This window comes from Marmota monax, unplaced genomic scaffold (assembly GCF_021218885.2).
Source record: "Marmota monax isolate L192 unplaced genomic scaffold, Marmota_monax_Labrador192_F-V1.1 WCK01_AAM20220418_F8-fsc00078, whole genome shotgun sequence".
NCBI lineage: Eukaryota > Metazoa > Chordata > Mammalia > Rodentia > Sciuridae > Marmota > Marmota monax.
In genome coordinates, this window is record NW_026694865.1 from 4169481 (window position 1) to 4194764 (window position 25284).

General features: G+C 44.5%; 1 protein-coding gene across 1 annotated transcript in view; it reads right to left on the reverse strand.

Annotated features, from left to right (window-relative positions):
- The window catches only part of Iqch (IQ motif containing H), a 136236-nt gene that overhangs the window by 25406 nt on the left and 85546 nt on the right, over window positions 1–25284 (reverse strand). Inside the window, exon 13 of the mRNA XM_046426689.2 lies at window positions 5000–5170. Within this exon, the coding sequence (XP_046282645.1) occupies window positions 5000–5170 (171 nt within the window). The remainder of the gene's footprint in view (window positions 1–4999; window positions 5171–25284) is intronic.

Sequence of the window (25284 nt, forward strand, 5' to 3'; positions counted from 1 at the left end):
TGTACTTCAAAAACTTAAATAAGAATGCCATTAAACTTGATCTTGAAGAGCTGAAATGTTACTTCCTGAGTATTTTTGTGTGGAAAATGTTTTAGAAAAATATATAAAAGCTTGTCTCTAGGGCTCATGGTATAGGTGACACGATCTTTTCCATACTTTCTGCTGTTTATATTGAAATCTTGTTTCTTTTCCAAAATCCAAGACTCATCCACACCCATCCAACCCATAGAGTACTACTGAATTTTGGCTGAGCTCAGAGCAGACAAGTAGCCAGCTTCTGAAGGCACCATGCCTACCAACAGCCTCAGTCCACAGGGGGAGGGATGCTCCTCTGGAGAAAGACTTTTCTTGATGGCCTCACCCAGAGACTTCCTCTGGATGAGTGTCACCTCCTCTGTGGCAGGATCCCTGACTCTCAGCCAGGGTGAGTCAGGGTAAACATACAAGCCTTGAAATTTGACAACCCTGAGGTTAAATCTTGGCTTTATCAGTTGCTTGCTGAGCAACATTTACTGAGTTGCTTAATATTTCTTAACATTCTTTGATCTTCTTATCTAAAAATAAACATGATAATAGTAATTGCTTAATATATTGAGTTGTAAAAAGATTCCTGTAAAGCCTGTATCAAATACCTGATGTGGAAAAAGGCTCACAGCATTCTGGATGTTATTATCATACTAACATATGCGGCATAGTTATCTGCTGCCTAATTGTATCCTTCCATAAATCTGGAACTCTTTGCTGCTTGTCCTTATGTCCTGTGGATGGTTATTTTGTTGTTGTTGTTGTTTTCTTATGTGTGTGTGTGTGTGTACTAGAGATTGAACCCAGGGACACTCTATCACTGCATCCCCAGAACTTTTTATGTTTTACATTGAGACAGGGTCTCACTAAGTTGCTCAGGCTGGCCTTGAACATGCGATCCTCCTGCCTCAGCCTCCCGAGTCACTGGATCACAGGTGTGTGCCACCACACACAGCCTCTGAATGCCAGGCATGAATACATGTTGAGTAAATATCTGCTGGATTTACTTCCTCTTGATTCTTCCTGAAAGCATTAACTCATACAGCTAAGGTGATGGCTGATGAAGACTTACTGTCATAACAATATTATGCCTTTCTAAAAGTTTCTGGGGGAGGGCAGCTCCATGCAGGAAAGGCTGCAGTATAGAAGACAGGCCTTTTCCATGTTCCCTCGCAGCTGAAGTTGCCCAGGTGGGCTGGAAACAGAGCTCCTTCCTACAGGCCAGCAAAATCAGCTTGCTCAAGAGAACTTGGCATCATTTAGCCCTCCCTTATTCTCAAAATAAGGAAACTGAGGCCAAGGACAAGATCAGAACTCATGATGCCTGACTCCCAGACCAGTGCCCTTCACTCCAGATTCCCTGGCCGCATGGAGAACATGTGGGAATTTAAGAAGCAAGCCTTTTCTACAAAAACAGGGAAAAAATAAAAGACAAAGCATTATTGGTAGAAGTCTAGTCTTATTAAACTACCTTTCTAAATCACAATCTAACAAGAGTGCTTCAAGCTAAATAAAGGAAGCTCGAAATACTCCTTTTCACTGGAGAATATAATTTTGTTTCAGCCACAATTTAAATTGATTTAGTTCTGAGCACCAGCATTTGAAGTGTGGAGCATATTCTATTTTCGCCATGATACTTGTTTTGACAGTGATGCATTTCAGTTGACATAGTTGAAATCCTTATGTAATAAATCTCTGCCTGAAAATTAATCATGTTTATAATATTCTGAGAATTAATAACACCCATTGCTCAAATCATTAACTTAAAAAAGGAGCTTCCAAAATCTGTTCTCGGCAGTAAGGGACCACAAATAAATGAATGTTTGATAAAATAATCCAAGTAGCAGTTTAACAAGCGTAAACTGGAATGTGGCTGCAATAACACAGAACTATTGTTTAAGGGTTGGCAGAGGCTGATGAGGTTCTTATTTCAGTTACGAAGCAGGCATCCACATGCATAATGAACTGCTCTCTGAATTATTAATGTGTTGCTTATTTAGCCTCATCTGTCTAGAAGATAATGTATCCTAACTCTAATGAGTGATTGGTTTTGTACATAATTACAGTAGCAGCGGTAGTGGGGAAATGTGTGCCTTCAAAGAACAAGTTCTAAAAATAAAGTCATCGCATAAACTCCGTTGTTGTTGCATTCTATCAAAATCAAACCCGAAGCATTTGAGAATTCATAATAAATTACAGGAGACAGAATCATTATTAACATCATAATTTAACACAAAAGGTTTTACTTAATCATTCATTACAGATCATGTGCTGTTAAGATGTGTATAAATGACTTGGGTTGTTTTAAGACATTGAGAAAGATGTTCCCTTTCGGCCACTCGCCAGCAGTGGCTTGGAGGGTCCAGAAAGAGGGGGCCCAGTGAAAACGGATAGAAAGGGGTGATGATTTTTTTGTGTGTGCCGATTATGACAGAACGTTATTTAAAAGTTCAAAAGTGATTTTTTGCTTATTTCTAAAACAGGCACACCTTGGATTTCTCACCTTCAGGTTTATTTGTTTACACCTTTAAGTGCTTATTTGCGGAGGAGACAGGTTCAGGAGTTTGCTCACCTGGTCTAATCAGGTCTAAACAGTCCAGCCACCTGTTTGTGACTTGGGACAACTCTGAGTCCTTTCTGGTAGTCCAGAACATTTTTTTTTTCTTTTCCTATCTCTGTATAACACATTATTAAAGAAATAAGCTCAGATGGGAATATTTGATAGGCATTGGTTGTGATTGCGCTCATTCTCATAGTGGTTTCCTCTGTGTGTTTCCTCCCTCTTGGTCTTCAAAAGGGGCTGTCAACTGCAAGCCTGACGCATCGCGGTCTGTTCACACTTGTTCAGGAGGCTTCAATTGGTTGCAAATTGTGCTGTGTATGCATCTGTACATGCTTCTTAAAAAAAAAAAAACACAGCCTATCACATGTGCACACACAAGCACAGTGGCACCAGGGTGAGTGCATCCATCTTTCTCTCTAACACCAAAAGCACTTTGAATGTCTCCCTGCATCAGAGACCCTGCACCGCTTTCCTACTGTAGAGACATTTGAATTATTGAAGATCGTAATGCTTCCTTCCGTCTTGTGTACAGGCAGTTCCCAAAAGTGTTTAACACTCTTGATCACAGGAGAATTCCCATCTGTGGCACGTAGCTAGGAACGAAACCTAGCGGCAATTGGGAAAATGGCAGAGTGCTTCTAATTCAAAGTACAACTTCTGCTCACAGTTTGTAAAGCTACTTAAGTGTGGTGAGTTGTCTTTGGAAGGCTTGTATTGAATACCAACTCAGCTTCCAGCTAGCTTCCTTTTGGAAGTGTCCTGCAGTTAGGTTCACTAGCCAAAAGGACTCACATGTTACTGCTCTCTCCCTCTGGCACTGAACCTGGGGTTCACAGCTCCCTTTAGTGAAGATAAAGGCCACAGGTGGGGCTGTGAGACACTGGTTCTCAGCAAGGTCCTGGGGCCTAATTAATCTCTCTAGTCCCACTCCGCCTCCCTTCTTTCTTTCTTTCCTTCCTTCCTTCCTTCCTTCCTTCCTTCCTTCCTTCCTTCCTTTCTTTCTTTTTGGTACCAGGGATTGAACTCAGAGGCCCTCAACCACTAAGCCTCACTCCCAACCCTATTTAGTATTTTATTTAGAGACAGGGTCTCACTGAGTTGCTTAGCACCTCGCTTTTGCTGAGGCTGGCTTTGAACTTGAGATCTTCCTGCCTCAGCCTCCCAAGCCACTGGGATTACAGGCGTGCACCACTGTGCCCAGCTCTGCCTCTCTTCTTAATCAGCAGACATCCAGGGGATTCCTGTGAATGAGGTCCTGGCTGGTAACTCACAGGACAACTGGACTGAGGGAGGAGGAGAAGCGGGAAGCTATTCGAGCCCTACGATACCAGGCACACTCTCTAGGGAGACTGTGGAGCCTGGCCAGAGTCAAAAAGGGTCCTTTAAATCCAGAGGCATCTCCTAGACCCAAAGGGATTCAGCAGAGGCAGGAGATGCTGCTCTGAAAAGGTATCTCTGGGACACTAGGATAGAGTCCTCTTTGATCTGTTTTCTATATTTGGATTTCAAGTGGTGCTTCATTTGCCAAAAGGGCTTGAAGCCTACTGCTGTAGAAGCAGAAGAAACCCTTGGCAGTTGTCACAGCAGATGTGGCTGGAGAGCCCCAAGACACTCCTACACTAAGGGCCATTAGGTACTTTTGACCTTTGATCCTTCTCTGCACGATCAATTTTGATTGTTGGACCAAGTATCTTGTGTCTCTGTGGAGACCTACCCTTGGCTATCCAGGTGCTGAGGTTGGTGACACTCAACCAGCTGCAGGACGTGGTCTCAACCATCCTTGAGTGGGGCTAGTGATGAGAAGGGAGACTGTGATTGTTGGAAGAGACAGGTCAACGAAGGGCCTCATTAACCAAGCTGGGAAGTTGGAGTGGAGATTTTCCTGAAGGTCACAGGTGTTATTTAAATATCCCAAGTAGCAGAGTAACACTCATAGATTTGCTTTTTACCTTGCTGCTTTGTTTGTAATGTATGATTAGGACGAGGAGAGACCTAGGGGACAGGGAAACTTAGCCAGTATCTAGTGTGAGATAATGAAAGCAGAAACCCAGGCAATACCTTCCTGAAGGCAGAGGAAGGGCAGGGGCGAGGCGTTTAGCGGCCAGAACAAATATGACCTGGTTATTGAGTGGATGTGGCGCTAGGGGGTCTCTTATCAGCCTCCGAATGGAGGCACCTTGAAGGAGAGGTGACAGAGGGCAGTTTTGAATAGCTTGACCCTGGGGACTCGAAGCAGAGCAGTTCTGTGGAATATTGGATCAAGAGGCTGAAAACTTTAAAATAAAAACAGTAGGGGCTGGAAAATGTGGGGTGTGTCAGAACTAGCTTTTCCTTTCTCTAGTCAAGGAGCTCTGCACGCAGCGGCTGAGCCTTGCTGGACGTGGGGACAGTCAGGAAGCATCTGCTGCTTACCGGCTCTGTCAGGGAGCCACAGGGCCTCAATCTCCTTTCTTTCCTTGGTACGTAGGGGGGCACTTTAAGGATGCTCAAACTGCAATCCAGATGGCCATTCGTCAGATACAGGGTGAGCTGAGTCAGGGCCAGCTGGTCACTGTACGAGATGCTGAGGTCCGTTGCCCATACCTGATCAAAACAGGAGCCGGGAAAGTGAGGGTGAGATGGGGAGAGAAAGGAAAGTCCCCGCCACCCCTAACCAGACAGAACCCCAGTAGAAGGGACCACACCCATGACCAGGGGACTTGATGGAGATGTTGTTGCTTATTTCTGCATCGTTCAGCTGGGGGATGGAGTCTGACTCCAATCAGGATTCCAGGTTACATGGGAAGTTACAGAGATGAAAATAACAGATAAATCTAACAGAAGGGCCTTCCCGAAAGGCTTGGGTTGACTTGGATTTTTTTCGCCTGTGACTTGGCATTTCAGAGGTGTTCAGTGCAATGTTTTCTACTGAGAAAATGAGACTGGATGGATGTGTCAGGAGATGGGAAGCTCAAGTGGAGAAGAAAGAGGGCAAAGAGTGAGAGAGAATGAGCTGGGAAGAGTGAGTGAATAAGAGGAGAGGTAGTTTGCCTTGAATTGGGGGGAAAAAAAAGCAGTGTTGACCTCTGGGAAACCCAACATGATTTTAATGGGAAACTGATGGTTGGCCTGTAAGGCTTAGCTCCACCGCCATTTTACTGTGAGAGTGCAGGAATGTCTCATGGCCACCCCACTTCATTTTTAATGCTGAATTAAAAGTGAAAATTCTTCAAAAAGTAGGGAAGAACACTAGGATGCATTAAAAACAAAAACAGACATTAATTGAATCAAACATTACTGTCACCTACAAGATAACCTAGCAAAATCCATTAATTCCTTGAACAAATATTCAGTGAGCATCTACTATGTGTTAGACAATGACAGAGAAGGCTCCTGTGCAGCCTCTCCTGATTCTCCTCAGACAGATCCACTTTATTGACCTGTTATTTCCCACCTACCCTGCATCGAGAAGCACCCCAGGATCCTCCTCAGTTCAATGCTCCAGGGACATCACTGTGCCAGTCAAAGGCAAACCATGGGCACAGGTCCTGTCATCAGGAAGGTGGAGTCGGGTACACACATATTCAATCAGTTACCATACAACGAAGTCCGTAATACAGTAACGTGGGGGAATAAAGCAGAAGGAAAGCGCAGACAGATTTTACCTAGGGATGTCAGGGATGCATCCCAAAAGCGACATTTAACCAAGCAACAAAACCACAACTGGCACCCATGTGTCAAGTACGGACAGGTCTTTATAGTAACCTTTCTTCAGATCTTTATAGTAACCCCCAATCCATAGCCTGATGTTATGGATGAAGAAACAAGTTCAGGGTGGTCCCCAAGTCCACAGGGATAGGAAGCAGGGGTGCTGGGACTCAAATCCAGCTTTGCCAGGCTCCCAGCCCACCCTCTGCCCATTCCCTGGTGGAGGAGATGGCATGGATCCTGCACTGACTCTCCGGTCAAATTAAAAACTGAAGTTGCAGAGGATCAGAGCATGTTCTTGCTTAATACAATCCATGCCATGGAAGTGTCTTGTGGAGAAAACATGAAGTATTGTATTTCTGCAGCGTGCTGTAATTAGCAGTAATGCATTTTCACTGTAGGAAGTTGGAAACTAACACATTTTCATGAAGACTTGATTAAATATTTCTTTCCTCTTCGAAAGCCTACAAGTGCCCCACTCACCAACTCTGTATGTTAAAATACATAATACATCTGCCCTAGAGTGGACTCCTCTCAAACAAATCTAGCAGTGAGTGACTTGAGTAAGCATTGAATGTAAATGGCATCATTATAAGGATATTAAGGGGTCAAGCTGTCAAGGCCCCTTGCTAAACTGAAGCTAATTTCAGGAGTCATATTCGCACAGTAATGCCCTTTTATAATAGCAAATAAATCACATTTGCAACAATTGTTAAAAACTCACTGCCAAGTATCTATTGCAGTTGTAAATATCCTATTTGTCAACTTAAATATTTCCTGCTGTATGGCATAAAATGTAAATCAGATGGGGACAGTTACTGTTCCTTCACAGGAGAAAGTGAACTTGCTGCTCTCCCATGCCGGGCGTTTTTTTTTTTTTTTCCCTAGAGCTTCTGTGATGTCTTAGTGCTCTTGATCAAAGGGAAATGTATATAACAAACAGGGTTCATATTTATGCTAATGGTATTATTGTTTGGTGATGAGGATTTTAGTAGGGTGGCAGCACAGTATTGGGCAAAGATGGAGAACTACAGAGTCAGAAAACCCATGTGTAGGGGGCCTTGAGCGAGTTTGAGGCTTTCTCTACTTCTGTATCCTTAGGTGTCAAAGGAGCAAATGATAATATGTATTACATGGTGTTTGGGGGAAAAATGCATAAAATTGTCTTATAGATTATAAAGTTCAATACAAAACATTCCCTTTAACAGTAGATTTTTAGGAGAGACATTCTGGGCTGTCTCTGGAGCTACTCAAGCTCCCCATTTCATAACCGGTCAACTTCAGAGCAAACCAGTCCATAGGCCACTGGGTTTGGGCAAGGTTGGTATCATCCCAGCTCCATTTTACCCATGAGGATGCTAAGATGGAAAAGTGGCATCCGGGGTAGCCTGAGACAGCAAGGACGGGAGCTCTGGACTTTCCAGAAGCAAAGTACTTTTGCTTTTCCAGGCCACCCTCATTCCTTGGTTCACAAAGTAATATAGAAATAGTAGAACAAATTTCCTGAAGCCTTTTCCTCAACAGCAGGCTTGCCTGATTTGCTCAGATAATTGTTCTGCTCTCCATCTGGTTTCTCCACTGAAGACACTGCCTGAGGCGTGCTTGTTTTGTGTACCAGGGTTCCTATCTCCCCCTCTAGACCGTCAGCCCTTCAGGGGAAGCTGCCGAGTCTTTGTCTTCCCAAAGCGCCCAGCGTGCAGGGCAGGGACTGGCGCGGCAGGGCGCATCCGCAATTCCAAGCTGCACCGTGAACTCCCCCCAGCTTTTCCAAGGGGAGCTGAAGGGGAGCCGGTGCCTCTCCAGGCTGGGCTCTGATTCAAATGGAGCCAATATTCCTGCAGCACCTCCTCTGTGTCCCCCAGGCTCTCCCGCACCTCTCATTTCATCTGATTTTTAAAATTTTGGACTTGGATATTAACTTTAGAACCGAAATCTCTTTCTGCACTGAATACACAACTTCGACAAGCGATGACGGTGGCCTGTACAAAGACACTGTGAGCAGGGATGGCACGAGTGGATGGATTTTACAGTGTGTTGGTGGTGGCTTTGACATGACTTGCTTATAATGACTTGTAATGACTAGCTTGACGGGTTAATTGATTAGATGTGAGGGAGAGGGGAAACGTTACTGAAGGTTAGAGCTGGAATCACCTCATGCAATCAGTTTACTTTATAAATGGAGCAACTCTGGCATGGAAAGTGAAGTGGTTTGCTCTAGGTCACAGAGCCAGGTATCAAAGGTGCAGGACAAGAACCAAAGGGGTCCCAGGTCTCCGTCAGACATCACTTGTAGTTTACTGTTTGGTTGATAAGGTTCAAAAAATCATTTTGTTAAAGATGGCTTAGGGGCTTGGGATGTGGCTCAAGTGGTAGTGCGCTCGCCTGGCACGCGTGAGGCACTGGGTTTGATCCTCAGCACCACATAATAATAAAAAAGATATTATGTCCATCTAAAACTAAAAATATATATATATATTTTAAAAAAGATGGCTTAAATGTTAGAGAGACTTACATCAAGGCCTAAGAACACAGCAGCACAAAGGCTTTTGAGTCAGCCTTTCTTAATTTTGAAAAATGGTAGCTGTCCTTGGGTAAGAAGTTGAGGACACACCCAAGGGTGGGGCAGTCTGTGGTATTATCCTGAGAGATGATGGTTGTGGATAACTTGATGATTTAGAAAGAAGCAGGAAACAACAAGAAGATAGAAATTTACACAAGGAAGATCGGCTTTGCAAAAATAATATGTATACAAAAAACTACATGAGAATATACAGAATGTTAACCATCAATCTGATATTAGCAGAATGATAACTACCATTACGTATAGACTTCATGCATATTCTAGATCTGTCTAGCTGGCGCTAATAGGGTAGCCATGGAGGGGAGCTGAAAAGGAGCCCGGTGTCTCTCCAGGATGGGCTCAGATTCAACGGGAGCCAATATTCCTTGAGCACCTCCTCTGCATCCCCTAGGCTAATCTCTTTCTGCTCTTGAGCTGTTGAGCGCTTGTGGCTACTGAGCACTTGAAATGTGGTTGGTCCAAATGGAGACGTGCTGTCAGTGTAGAGGACAGATTTCCAACATGAGGATGCGAACAAGAATGTAGAATCTTTTATCCATAACATTTCATATGGATTACAGGTTGAAATGATAATACTTTGGGTTAAAAACATAAAAATTGTTTTCAACTTCTTTTGGGTTACCTTCTTAAAAGGGGCTACCAGGAAATTTGGCAAAGAAGTCCATTGCAACTTCAGCAAAGAAGGAGGGCCAGCAGGAGGGGGGGCGGGAAGAGAAGTACTGCTGGGGCCCCAGCCCTCCACAGCCCTGACTGCCACCGGGCTGGGGGCTGCACTCACTGCAGCTTCACCCAGAGGCCCCGGCATGTGAGAGCCAGTAGACGGGTCCCAGGTTCTTTGGGATAACAAGGTGACAACATGCTCTTGTGTGGGGAGGCGTGGGGGAGAGACCCTTTTTGCCTTAGGTGTTCCAGGCAGATGGAGGCCGCCTGCTCATCCCTGCTGCTTCTCCTCTTTCCAGTGACAGGCGGGATGGATGGGTGGCAGAGCATGCAGATGTGGGCAGATGTGCTCAGGCCCTACATTCTGGGACTGTCTCCAAATGCAAATAAAGATCTGTAACATAGGGCTTGGTCTTGACTCTGGCCAACTTGACAGGCATTGGGTTAGGTATGGCAGGGAGGGAGTAATTCATAGATCGAATATCATTCATCGAAGAATTAAGAGTTTCAGAGCTTTAAGAATCCGTAGGTATTTTACAGACTCATTTCAAGGTTTTTTCTTCCTCCTCCCCTCCCCATTTCTCCACCTCCTCTCCCTTCCTTTCCACCTCCTCCTTCTCTTCCTCTCCTTCCCCACCCCTCCTCTCTTTCTCTTTCTTCTTTTTATCATTTTCTTTTTGTAAGGAGAAGAACTGGAGGCTCCAGACAGGATAAGTGGCTTGCTAAAGTCCCAAGGTTTCGGTATCAAGGTCTGAGACAGATATTTGAGATTCACAGCAGGCTGTCTCTCTGGGTCACACTTTCCTCCTAGTCACTGGAGTATAATAGTCCTGGTGGACCTTCCCTCCACATGAGATGCACCTATGAGGCTAACTGGGAGTTGTGACCATTTACCCACCTCGTTAACAAATTTTTTTTTTAAGAGGGGGGTGGGAGAGAATTTTTAATATTTATTTTTTAGTTTTCGGCGGACACAACGTCTTTGTATGTGGTGCTGAGGATCGAACTCGGGCCGCACGCATGCCAGGCAAGCGCGCTACCGCTTGAGCCACATCCCCAGCCCTCGTTAACAAAATTTAAAAGACTTATTCTTCAACTAAGTCAACTTTGAGAGAAGCAGTACTGACAGCTCACCCACCACAGAAATGGTATCTGACCTTCAGAACAAACTGTGATGCGAGACCCATCCTCCTTGGTGAAGAAATTTGTGAGTCATCTCCCTGCCCTTGCTTTTTTTCAGATTCACAGAAAATCCACCATTGGACCACTTGATTCCTTTTTGAGCAAGATCAAGCCCTTCATCAAACTCATGTGTCCCCACAGCGGTGGCTAAGCTGCAAAAGCCAGCCAGTGTGCCCAGCTCCTCTGGTTGGTTGTTGGATAATCAAGGCCAAGGTCCCTCTGTCCCTCTGGTTTGGCTAAGTACAGAGCCAAAGACTTACTTCCCATGTACAACTGTGGAGGTGGGAACTTCATTGGAGGGCTTTGCGCAGACGGGTGATATGATCTAACTTCTGCTTTTAAAGGGTGACTCTGGTTGCAGGGAGAAGAAAACAGGAGGGGCAAGGAGGGAGAAAGGGAGTCCAGTTAAGAAGCTATTGCTGTAACATGAGTGAGAGAGGACAGTGACTCCCCCAGTGTGACAATGGGGGGGTTTGGGGGGAATGGCCATATTACAGATACATTAAGGTAGAGCCCAGAGGACTTGCCAGTGGGTCAGATATGGGGTGAGAGACTAAGAGAAGGAATCAAAGATGTCGCCAAGACCTTTGCCCTGCAGAAGATGAGAGGAGGAAGTTAGCATTTCCAGAGAGCGCAGACAGCCACCCAAATGGCTGAGAGGGGAAAGTGGAGACTGCAGGTGCGAGTGTGGGATTTCTGAGGTCCCTTTGTTGGTCAGTGTTCCGGAGCGGGCACTGAGACTCCAGGCACTCTTGCTCCTTTCTCAGCTGTGCAGTCTGGAGCCAGGGCTGGGCTGCACTGTCATTTTCAAGCAGACTCAGTCCCTGGCCTGGGGCAGCTTTTTCTCTGTTGTCACTGTCAGGCCTGCAGCTCAGGGTCTCCCTGGTTGGGCACAGGTGAGGTCTATCGGACCTGAGGCCTTCCACAGGGGACACTGGCAGAGGCAGGCTGCTGCTTCTCACCATGTTAGGCCAAGGCAAAATAAAGTTGAGAAGGATGGGGCAGCTGGGTGGGGGAAGAAATGGCAGCAGCTGAAGGTAAGGGGGACTAGAGAGGACCCGGGCTGTGTGGGGGGCGAATGAATGGCTCCCCTGGATTGGAAAGATCTCCGGGCCAGAATTCTAGGGCCTGGCTGGGAGTGCCAACCTGCCATTGCTGCCCTCATGGTCTTGAGCAACTTCCTTCCCCTTTCCGGGCCTGCTTCCTTATCTGTGGATGCCAGCCCAATGGCATTTGTCCCCGAGGGCTGTCTTGAGGATTCTGGGACTATGTGAGATAGGGTGTGAGCGAGTCACTGTAGGGCCAAGGAGAACTAATTTCTTGACCTTTGACTTGAGAATTCTTGAAAGCTTCTCAGAGATGGGGAGAAAAAAAAAACAGGCTTCAGAATTCTAGCTCTAAAAAGAGAACATGTTCTCCCAGGCAGTTAATAAATGACATCTCTTCTATTCCCTATTTGGATCACTGAAATGCCTTACAGCACTGAGATCTCCACTGTGGTAAACACAGCTGGTACTTAATTTTAAAGAAGGGACACATTGCATTGTGAGGATTTTCAATGAGTAAAATATTAATATGATTATGATATTTAATGAGATATTTGCATTCCATAAAAAAATCAATAGGCAGGCAGAGGGGACAGCAGCCTCTTGGCCTGTTGCCACCTAGTGGCGACTTCTGGGATAGCCCAGGCTCTTGGAGCCCGGATGGGGACCTGTTGTGGTCATGTGAGAAGGTCACTTGGTGGAGAGCAACCCAGACTGGTGTTCATCTTGGAGACCTTCCCTTCTGGCTCTATTGGTGCTGTTTATCCTTTTGGGCATTACTTTAGTCACAGTCCCATGAGGCTGTCTTATCCATTCTCTCTACCACCCGCCGTGGACATTGTCTTGTATTGGTTCTTTGGAGTCTGTGGGGTCAGAAGCAGCAAAAATTCTGGGCTTTGACACTGAACTCTCAGGGCCAGGGGGTCCACCATGCTTAGGGCCTCATGGTTTTTCAAAGGCCTCCAAAATGTTTGGATTCCAAAAACAAAACAAAAATCACATCACTGGCTCCCAAATGTGAAAACTGCAAAATAACCATAAGTGTTTAAAAAATATCCACAAAGTGGATCATGTCAGTCAAATGTAGCACAACTCTTAGGAAGTCATGTCTAAATTATACTACGTGAGGAGGCATTTTAACACACCTGCTGTGCTGTGGGGTAGCTGAGATCTCTCAAACGGAAAGCCTTCAGGGCCTCCTGGCTGACAAGGGATGGGTGACCTTCATCGCCCACTTTCTCATCTTATGGATGACAACTATGAGAGATGAACTAACTTGACCAGTCCCATAATTAAGGGGAAAACAGGGATCCAAAGGCCAAGTTCCTGATCCTTGGTCTAGCTCTATGACACCTAATTACCAGCTAATTATTAATATAAAGCTGTGTGTGTGTGTGTGTGTGTGCGCGCACGCGCGCACGCACGCACCAGAAGCTTCTCTGTCACTTTGGAAATTCTTGCAGGATGTACCACAACTATATTTAAAATTAATATGGGTATCCAAAATAAATAGCTCAGTTGGTGGGGTGTTTGCCTTGCATGCATAAGGCCCTGGGTTCCAATCCCCAGCACCACAATAAACAAACAAACATCTCGAAATGTAAACTTTCATCAGCAGCAGCTATACTTATATTTTTCACCTTTATAAAAAAAAAGTCACAAATCTTTTAACACACTCTTGCCTTCTGTGCTTCCTCTCCCAAGTTTCTTCCATTATCTCTATGAATTTATGATCTTCCCTCTGTTGGTTTCAAACTGATGGCCTTGGAATCCAGACACCTGATATTATTTATATTCCCAGGGTACAGAATCACATACACGTTTCTTTCTTTTTTCCCGTTTAAGTATTTCCTACTTTTTTTTTTACTATGAATTCTTTGGAAGATAACTTTCTTATTTTGACATGAAGCACTCAACTCTAATAAAACACAAAAACCCAATTTTTATAACCCAGTACAGGTTTGTAGGCCTAATAACCGCGTCCGTTTCTTCCCATAACAATGGAACACTCTAATCCCCTACTGAATGAGATCCTTCTTTAGTTTTCGCGGTACAAATGTCTGAGCTGTTGGGAAGTGCTCCTTTAATGCTTTCACAAATGATCTCTGAAAGGTTTTGGTGTGGACTTTCGAAGCAGAATAACTCATGTCACACAGCTCCCAGCAGAAAGGTTCCCTGTGCTCGGCCCTTGTCGACCTGGAGACTGCCATGCCCAGCAAGGCCCTGTCTTGGTGAGGATGAGCAGGCAGCACTGGCTCTGATCAGTGTGATGAACGGGCAGCGGAGTTCATCTTGCCCTCCCAGTTTCCTGACAGCCCTAGAATCCAGAATCTTTTATAAAGCATAATCTTTGTTGCAGAAGATGTCTGCAGGAAACGAGTAGTGCCAAAGCTCAGGCCGTGGAGTTGTCTAGTCCAGCCCTAGATCCATGCAGTACAAAGGCTCCAAGAAGGAAGGGAAGAGCCCTGTTTGGGAGAGGAGCTCAGATGAGAGCTCAGAGCTCTCTATTCCAAGTCCAAGGTAAGTCTGTACATTAGGGAGTTTCCACAGAGGAGAATGAAACCGAGATCATGGGCCTCTGTTTTCCATCCCCCACAAGGACTAGCACAGCACTCCTGATAGAAGCAGTGCCAATAAGTCTTTGTTAAATGATTCAATTAAATGACACAAAGGGGGGAAATCATCCTCAAAAGCACAGACACAAGAGATAGCACTTCATTCACTCCCACAAGAATGCCAGAAATAAAAAAGATGATAACAAGAGTTAGCAATGACAAAGAGAATCAGACCCCTCAAATACAGCTAGCAAAACTGTAAAATAATGCCACATTGAAAAAAAGTTTGGCAATTCCTCAAAAAACTAAGCTTTGAGTTGCCCTATGACCCACCAATTGTAATCCAAAGTAGAAAAGTAAGGAAAATGAAAACAATGTTCATGAAAAACCCATGTATGAATGTTCATAGCAACATCATACATGATGGCTCCAAAGTGGAAGCAATGCAAATATCTAGTCATCTACTGGTGAATAGATAAAAAGTTGGTATATCTATACAATGGAATATTATGAAGCCATAAAAAAGGAATGATTGATGCATGCTACAATGTGACTGAACAGCGAAAACATTTTAATTGAAATAAAACTGTCACAAAAGATCTCTTTTATATGAAATGTCCAGAGTAAGGAAATCCATAGAGACAGAAAGTGGTTTCTATCACCTGAGGGGCAGGAGGTGTGGGGAGTGACTAGTGGATATAGAATTTCTTTTGAGGGTGAGGGAAGGTTGTTAAATTAGATAATATTGATGGTTGCACAAGTCTGTGGATATACTAAGAGCTACTGAAGTGTATGCTTTAAACAGGTGAAATTCAGTGTGGTAGTTATTATACACACACACACACACACACACTCAGAATTTAATCTCCAGAAAATTCACTGTAGGGTAGACACTTATACAGTTGGTGTGGTCCTTTGTTTAAACATAGTTGAGTGTATATATAATACCTGAACGTGGGACCCCCGCCATCAACCACCTCCCCAACTCTCCTCTGGTCTTCTTCAAGTAAAAAATTTAAAAAGCTTTACCATGTATGGCTAACAAATATCTTTCATGGTCACCAAAGCAAACTAGAACCCAGTGAGGGTTAAAACCCGGGGCTTAGTTGGAAATGGCAGATTGGAATATTCGTATCATCAAAAAGACTCAAGGAGGGGCAGGACTGGGGCTCAGTGGTAGCGCGCTCGCCTAGCATGCGTGAGGCACTGGGTTCGATTCTCAGAACCACATAAAAATAAATAAAAATAAAGGTCCATCAACAACTTTAAAAAAGTATTTTAAAAAAAGAATATGCCTTTAAAAAAGGCTCAAGGAGGTCGGAGGACGCAGGGTCACCTTTCTAGACGGCTTTTCATCTGGACTTAGCTGTTTCACTGGTGGGGCTGGGCCTGGCCACCCCCGGATACAGGGCTGGTCAGGCGGGGGGCATGTGATACAGAAAGCTGTGTCCCAGACACGTGCACCTCCTCCCTCCGCAGCCCCTCAGCCTGCCCTCTGTGGCGTGGGCCGCCTCCAGGCTGCGTGCCCTTCACGGGGACATCCTCATCCTCATCAGGTGAATCCAATAATCCAACAGTCTTGGGTGATTTGGTGATGGGCTGGGTCCCAGGTGACATGCTTCCAACAGGGATCCAGGTACCTGGAGGTGAAGGTGGGTTCTGTGACTTTGCCTTTGCTGCCAACAGACTCGGGGTTGACAGATCCAGCACCATCAAGCCAATAGTTGTCGCTTTTTTATGGCAGTGATATTGAGAAAGCCGACATCTGACCATGGGTGGGACGACTGCAGGAGGGAGATGTGGGGAAGGAGAGGAAGGGGAGCGGCACACACTAAGTGTCTACTAAGTGTTAAGGCGCTCTGGCATTTTCTCATGTCATCCTCAATTGCGGCCTGTGAGGTAGGGGTGGAGACCCTCATTTTAATGCAGTGAGGATGGAGACCCGGGCCCAGCTCCCAGCTAAGTGGCAGTGCTTAGGATTAAAACCCTTGCCTCTCTGCAAGCTGCTCCCCCCCCACCGCCCCGCCCCCAGGCTCCATTCTGGCGAGGACTGCCTGCCAGGCCAGCATCGTGCTGGGTAGAAGGTGGGAGCGCTGGGAGGCAGCCAGTCAGGCTGGGAAGCTCTAGCAGGTACTGGAGAGTTCTGAAGCGGAGGGCCTCTGATTTACTGGGGGACTTTGGGGAAGTCCCCAAGCCCCTTCTGCCTCACCTTCCCATTATCTGTTTATACAGCACTCTGAGAGAACATCCTCTAGGAGGTCTACGAGGACCAGGATAGGCAGAAAGCAAGGTTCCACCTGTGGCCAAGAAGAGTCCTGCGGCTCTTTCCAGAAACACGTGGGTGGGGTCCTAGGGCCCTGGGAAGGGTTTCCTTTGAGGAGGTGCTGAGTGAGGGTCACCTGGAGTCTCACCCGAGTAAGTGCCCTCCCTGCCTCCCGACCTCTGCTTACAGGGCCCTGCTGCTGAGCTGGGCCTCTGGCTGATTTTACCTGACAGCCCTGCTGATATTCAGGGTCCCTAGGTGTCCCTAGGCTCCATTTCTTTTTTAATATATATTTATTTTTTAGTTGTAGTTGTACACAATACCTTTATTTCACTTATTTATTTTTATGTGGTGCTGAGGATCGAACCCAGTGCCTCACACGTGCACAAGGCAAGTGCTTTACCACTGAGCCCCAGCCCAGCCCTAGGTTCCATTTCTAGCAAATGAAAGAAACAGCAGTAAGAGATGTGGGAGGTGTTTTTTCTCTTCCTTCCTCTTCTCCTAAAATCCAATGTGCCCTTCTTTCCTCCCTCCCTCCCGTCCTTCCTGTACCAGGGATTCAACCCAGGGCTACTTAACCACTGAGCCACATCCTCAGTCCTTTTTATATTTTATTTAGAGACAGTCTCCCTAAGTTGCTGGGGCTGGCTTTGAACTTGAGATCTTCCTGCCTCAGCCTCTCACGCTGCTGGGATTACAGGCCCATGCCACCAAGACTGGCAGCTGTTTCTTAATATATAACACTGAAGGCCAGATAAGCGTAATTCCTAGTTTCAGGTCTGCTTCTGCGTGCTTAGCCTTTTACAGAGTCTTTGAGGCAGTGTGTAAAAAAATAATCGAAAAATTATTTCCTTCATCAACAAGTGGATAAAAAATGCAAAGTACAAGAACTGAATTTCCCTCCAAAGATCTGGGATGGCACATTCTTTGGGACCAAATGTCTTAAGCATGAGTAGAAGTTTTATGGTGCTTTTTCTTTGAAAGTTGTCTTTATACTGAGCCCCTTAGGGATGACCTCTTATCCTGTGCTTCTGTTTACAGAGGTGGGGAATTTCACCACAGCCACAGGGATTCCAAACACACTCCCTGCACTCAGAGAGAAGCTGGGGGGACACAGGTGTCTTCCCTGGTGGTAGCTGCCAATGTTAAGAGAACTCCTTGTTCTTCCTCATATTTCCTGAGATGCTCTCCCTAAGGACAGTGAATTCTGTTGGTTTATTTGGACTTGATTGGTTTCTAACTTGCCCGATCAAATTCCAATGGTTGGACTTAATATACAGACATATACAGACATTTGAATAAAAATCTAGAAAGCTTAAAAAACAGACCTACTGCCTGGCAGGGTGGCACACACCTGTGATCCCAGAGGTTCAGGAGGCTGAGGTAGGAGGGTGGCAAGTTTAAAGCCAGCCTCAGTGACAGTGAGGCACTCAGCAACTCAGTGAGATCCTGTCTCTAAATCATACAAAATAGGGCTGGGGACGTGGCTCAGTGGTCGAGTGCCCCTGAGTTCAATCCCCAGTACCCATCCCCCCAAAACACAAAAAAACAGACGTACTTCCCTCCTTATGGTAGGTACTCTGGGATAGGAATGTGGTGTGGAGGGGGAGGCAGCTCCTTCCTGAAGGGACGCCTTTTCATTCGTTTACACATAAGAGCTTGAAACAAGAGGGAACACCATGAATCTTATGTTTTAAGAAAGTGGAATACATGTTTAAAGGAATATACATATTGCCAAAACAGTTCTATTTATGCAAAAGATTCATGTAACTTTATAAAGGTTTCAGGGATTTTAAGGGATTTTAAGTGCTGTGTTAGACTGTACTAGTAACAGATGTTCAACGACATGTTTAAGTTTTTGTTTTACGGAAAAAGCAATGGATTACCTGGTATTTTCTTTTTTTAAAAAAATCATACCAACGCCATCACAGCTTAAGTAGAGCGTAAATTCATCATTTCTAAAAAAACCAAAAATAATTTAAAATAACAGAAGGGCTCCTAAAGATAAATATTACTACCGTGGAACTGGAGGATTTTGTTTGTTAAAGGATCTCCTTCTGGATTCCAGTCTTTTGTGTCCCTTCTTGTTCTTTTTCTCTGAAGACAGATGGTGTCAGTAATTGCCTATATATTTAATTAAGTTAAAAAGCTACATAGTAAGGTTTTGGCAAAAAGTGGGAAAATTTTGTGCTACGAGAAAAAAAAAAAAAAGGAAAGTAGAAATTGGTAGCACAAGACACCATTCCTCACCAAATACATTTTGATATCCATATGTGTTCAAATGTGAGATTGCACTTCATCAATCGAATTCTAAGAACAAAGGCACCTTCCTGAAGGATGAAGCCCATAATGCATGCCTGGATGGCAGCTCACTTGCTAGATGGGAAGGACACTGCCCTTCGCCCACATCCCCTCCAACCTTGACCGGATAATTCTGTGGTCATTCTAAATTCCTAGGACCCTTAGTGTCTGCCCGGGATTTCTCCCTAGCCAGCTAGTCATAGTGAAATGATTAACGGGGGAAGCAGCAGCTACTTGTAGGAAGCAGTTTGGAAACTGACTGAACCATTCTTTTGTCTGTTTTCAGTGTTCCCGTCCCATGAATCCACCTTCTGGCTGGATGGCAATATGGGGCTCCCAGCTGTGGTGGTGTGTATGGGCTGCACATTTCAACTCTTAAAGCTTAAAAATGGCTACCACAACACTGACTTTATTCCATCTCACTTAGTCATTAACATTTAATGATTACCTTATGTGCTGAGCACAAGGCTAGAATATATTAAAAAAAAAAATAGGAGACATGTTTTCTGGCTTTAAGCGGCTCCATTCAATCCAACAAGCATATTGAGGAAATAGAGAGCATACATTTTCTCTGGTGATGGTGGTGGGAGAGGGAGAAGAAATTTACAAAAGAAGTTGCCCCCGATCCACTGCAGTGCCATGGTGTTTGCTCGGAGAGAGAGATCACAACCTGGGCCCCAGAGGAGCCGTGCTGGGAACTCTGGATTGGCCACATCATGGCTGGATGACCTTGAACATATCACAGCAGGCTCCGGTTTCCTCATTTGTAAATAAGACAAAATAAAACCCACTTTCCAGGGAACAGGACTAGTGTCATCGCATGTAAAATACTAACAATGCCAGGCCCATGACAAAATTTCAATTAGTAGTTAATACTATCATTAGGAATTATCTTGACCATCAATCCAAACTTCAGCTCTGAAAGGCTGGAGGAGGAAGGGGAAATAATTAAGGAAGAGTCCTGAGGGGCTGGATTTGGGAACATAGGTCGAAGGAAGAGAAGTTGTATATTAACAGGCAAAAAGGGGAAGGTAGGTTACAGAGATGGACGTGGTGTGGGCAGGGTGGGCAAGGATGTGTTTATTGACCGTGGAGCCAGGCGGCTAACGTGTTCCAGGTGTGACCAGTGAGAGAAACAGCGCCCCCTGGTGGAAGGGATTGCTTAGTCCTGTTTGAAGAAACAGGGAAGGCTTAGAGCAAGTTACCCCGGACGTGGTCACATCCACATTATAGTACAGGAAAACTGAGGTAAGCCAGGTGTGGTGGTGCACACCATTAAGCCCAGTGGCTCAGGAGGCTGAGGCAGGAGGATCACGAGTTCAAAGCCTCCCTCAGCAAAGCGAGGTGCTAAGCAACTCAATGAGACCCTGTCTCTAAATAAAATACAAAATAGGGCTGGGGATGTGGCTCAGTGGTTGAGTGCCCTGAGTTCAAACCCCGTTATCCCTTCCCAAAGTTGAGTTAAAATAAGTATTGAGGACAAGTTTGTGTAATTTACACAACTTAAAAGCAAAAAAAAAATCTTGGTTAAAAAATGGGCAAAGGTCCTGATGGACATTTTTCCAAAGAAGACATATGAATGGTGCTCACCAGTGAAAGGTACTCACCATCACTAATTATCAGGGAAGTGCAAATTAAGACCACAACGAGACATCGCCTCGCACTCGTTAGGATAGCTATGGCTGTGGTGTAGGTATGGTCCCCCCCCCCCCCCCCGCAAAGTTTACGCGCTGGGAGCTTTAAGAGGCGGGGCCTAGAGGTGATTAGGTCATGGGCTTCCACCCTCATGAATAGATCAAGATGGGTCTTAGAGAGTGGGTTGAATGTGCAGGAATGAATTAGTTTTAGAGAAAGCAGGTTGTTGTTCTGAGTGAGTCTGGTGTGGCTCCTGAATATTTCTTCTTAGCAGTCATGTGTATTGTGACACTATGTTTCTCATTGGTCACACCTTGAACAAGTTAGCTGATAAGTTATGACATTTCTTGTGTCTTATCACTTGCTTCCAACACTGTGATACCATCTGCTCTGAGGCCTTTACCAGAGCTGAGTGCCATGCGCATACCATGTTGTTTCCAGCACACTTTGCTAAATGAGCCTCTTTATAAAGTTACCCAGTCTCAGGTATTTTGTTTTAGCAATACAAAATGGACTAAAACAGATATTAACAAAAAGTTGAGAGGTAACAAGTGTTGATGAGGATGTACAACCTTTATATATTGTTGTTGGGCATGTAAATTGTGGTCACCATCAAGGAAAAGTGTATAGAGGTTACTCAAAAAGTTAAGACTAGAACTGTTACATGATCCAGCAATTCCATTCCTGGGCGCGTATCCAAAGAAAATAACATCATTATTCTGAAGAGATATCTGTGCCACCATATTCTCTGCAATATTTTTCACAATAGCCAAGAATGGAAACAACACAAGTATCAATAGATAGAGAGATATAGAAATTATGATTATTTTATACACACACAGTGAATATTATTCAGCCTTTAAAAGAAGGAAATCCTGCCATTTGTGACAACATGAATGAGCCTGGGGGTCATTGTGCTAAATGAAATGTTAGACATAGAAAACAGGTACTGCATGGTCTCACCCATATGTGGAATGTAAAAGAGTCAAACTTACAGAAACAGAAAATAGAAGGGTGGTGACCAGGGTCCTGGAAGTAGACCCACAGAGAGAGGCTGGTTAGGAGGTACAAACTTTGAGTGACAAGACAAACAGGTTCTGGTGCTCTAATGCTCAGCCTGGTAATTATAGTTGTTAACAACATATGCTTGAAATTTGCTAACAGAGGTGATCTCTCCTTCATGAGATGATGGATATGTTCATCAGCCTGATTGTGTTAATCATTTTATACTCTCTCTATATCACTGCATGCCTGTAATCCCATCAGCTCGGGAGGCTAAGGCAGGAGGATCAACAGTTCCAAGCCAGCCTCAGCAACAGCGAGGTGCTAAGCAACTCAGTGAGACCCTTTCTCTAAATAAAATAGCAAAAAGGGCTGGGGATGTGGCTCAGTGGTCGAGTGTCCCTGGGTTCCATTCTAGTACCCCCCGCCCACCACCCAAATCACAGTGTATACCTTAAGTACATACTTTTTATTAGTCAGTTTTACCTTACTAAGCCTGGGGTGGGGACAATTTTGCAAGGGAGATTTTATCATACAAAAGGTCTTAAGCATAGAGATGTTGAGCTCTGTTTTCATGAAGCTGACGCAGGGCATGTCGTAAGCACTCTGTAGAGAATCTTCCAGACTTTAACTAACTTCACTCACCAGGGTAGGGGCAATCCGGGCACTGGCACCGCAGGCTGCAATTTCCACATTTCTGCAGGACTCAGGACGGCCACAGGGAGAGATGTGGGACCTCCTGGTTATGGTGAGTGCCCAGATTTCCCCGTCCCTGTGAGTGACGTTAGTTCCAGACCTCAGAGTCCAGAGAGAGGTGTCTCTGGTTCATTTGGAAGGAAGCAAGGATCTCTACGGTGAGAGGGGCATCTGAAGCCCTGGGCAGGACAACCCGCTGTAAACAGAGCACTGAGTTTGTTTATCTGTGGACAGATGGTTTTACCCCAGAGCTGAGGTTCAGGTGAGGCTCAAGCCTCCCCGAGGTCAGGGTTTCCAGGGTAGGGGGTTGACCCAGCTCTCCAGGACAGCCACATAGGTGATACCATCGACTCGCTATGCGCAAAGTTGGCCACCAGCTACCTGCACTGTCAGTGCTGGGAAAGAGAATCGTAGTTTCCACGGCAAAATCTGGTTCTCATACTCACTGTCGGAGTCATCAGCACCGCCATCACCATTACCATTATCTGTATATCACAGAGCTCTTTCCTTGACACAAAGACGCAGACCTTTAAAAGGGACAGGTCTTTTACTTTAATGCTTCAAAATCCTTTGGGATCTATTTTCCCTTCACTAGGTATTAAGTTGTGATTAACAATGTGCCTGTTATAGCATTTAAAAACACTGAATAATAGGCACTTCTGTTTATACCAAAGGCCTATTAAATTTTAATTTAGATATACACTGTTAACCTTCTTCTATATAAATAAAATACCTTCCCTAAAGAGAAAAAGTAAATCTCATCGAGCTCCCTCAGTGAATTCTTATATATCTTGCAAACAGAGATTGGGAGATCTTGCAAATGAGAATAGGAGAGGGGGACTCAGAGACAAGTATTCATTCATTCATTTAATAAATATTTATTGAGCATCTATTATGTGCTAGACAGGGTGTTGTTAGGTGCTGGTATACAGAAATGAGCAAGAAGGAATTATGATATTTTTATGGACCTTGATTTTTTTTACTCTTGAAAGTAAATGTATTCACTTTTGATGCTTATATATCATTTTGAGATGATGATAATGCTCAGTGACTTTTAAAAATAATGCTAATTCAATTCAGATTCCACTCACAGTTTGAGAACCTGCTGAGGGTCTCTGTGACAGTTTTACATGTGGTTATGCTTTTTGATTTAATAAGAGCAGCACCTTCCCTCTTTCTGCTCAGCCAGCCTCTCAGAACACCCCGCGAGGAGGAGGGCAGGAATTCACCACTTGTTAAAGGACAGAACAAGGCTCAGATGGGTCAAGTGAGTTGTCCAAAGCATCTCACTGGTCAGTGGCCTGAGTGGGGCTGAAATCCAATACTATCGCAATGGAATTATTATCATTTTTTTTTTCTATTCTAGGCTGATATTTTGAATTTAGAAACTTTTAGAAACAGTTTTCAGAGTATACAAAACATACATGGACGTAATCAGGGACTCCATTTTTGTCTTTTTCACAATTTTTCCTTTGAGACAGCTTTTATTTCCTTTGGTGGCCACCTCACATACGTAGGATGTGCGGTTCCCAGGCACCTGTGGCTGTTTTCCATCTACACCCCTTTCTTAAAGATTTGATTTTAAATCAAATGTTTTTTTAAAAGATAGTAATATTAGTAAAGATAAAGATGAGTAATATTAGTAAGATTAGAAAGATTAATAAAGATAGTAATATTAAAGATAGTAACACTCAATGCTCATAAAAGAGAAGATTGTTTTAAAAGTTCACAATGATCTAAAAACAAAGAATTTCTGTTTTCAATCTGGAAATTTCAATAGATTCTTTGCCAGTCTATTTGTTCAGAGACTTTATATGCAGAAAAGAAATTGAAGAATGTCATATAAATTTATCTTTATATGAAATAAGTAGAATATGATGTTTGTTAATATACAGATCAAGGCCAGTTGTGATAGTACATGCCTGTAATTCCAACAACTTGGGAAATTGAGGCAGGAGGATTCCAAATTTGTGACCATCTGAACAGCTTAGAGAGACTCTGTCTTAAAATGAAAAACAAAGAAAAGACTTGGGGTGCCGGCCATTGTGACGCACACCTATTATCCCAGCAGGTCAGGAGGCTGAAGCAGGAGGATTCCAATTTCAAAACCAGCCTCAGCAACTTAGTGAGGCCCTGAGCAGCTAACTCAGTGAGACCCTGTCTCTAAATAAAATACAAAATAAAATAAGGCTGTGGCTGTGACTCAGTGGTTAAGTGGCCCTGGGTTCAATCCCCGGTACCAAAAAAAGAAAAAAAAAAGAAAAAGAAATAAAAAGGACAGGGGGTGTAGTTTTGTGGTAGAGCACCTTTGGGTTGAGTCTCCAGTACCATGAAAAAATAAAAATGTAGTTCATCATCCTCACCCCCTGGGCTGTGTGTTTTACCACCACCTTTACAACCTTGTTCCCACTTTAAATATATCCTTTCTTACCCTTCTTCAAATCCTAATTATCCTTCAGCTCAAATCCCACCTACCCTGTAAAAACAAACTTTGTTGATTGCTCTAAACAGAAGGGATCTCTCTCCTCTGGATTCATGTAGCAAGCAAATCGGCAGGGAAACGGATGTCACCTTTTTGATGTCTCTTTTATTGTTCTATGTAATGGTCACTTGAGCCTGATAGGGGACAGAGAGATGTGAGTGGTGGGAACATGAGGTGAAGGGAATAATTCTATAAAATGTGCCCACGGTGCCAAGCCCACGTGCTTTCACCTTTGGAAAGCAACTTAGCTGCCACCCTGTCTGGCTTAGGTTAAGGGGACATGTTAGCATTCCTCAGCAAACTACCTGTTATCCGCAGGAGAGACGCAGGCCCTGAAATGCTGATAAGAAGAATATGAGTTACCCCGAATGGTTCAGGGCTAAGGGGGAGTTTGAACCGCTACACAGATCAGATCTTGGAACTCGGGGACATAAGGAAAATTCCCCCTAACCATAAAATCTGTAGAACAAGTTCCAATCAGAACCAGTCAGCATGGGGCAAAGTGACCCAGGGTTGTCATGACCAGGGACTTGAAAGTCTGAGGCCATCCTGCAAAAGTCAAGGGTGGGCCTGAGTGGGACTACCTGGAAATGTCCCTGGGATCCCC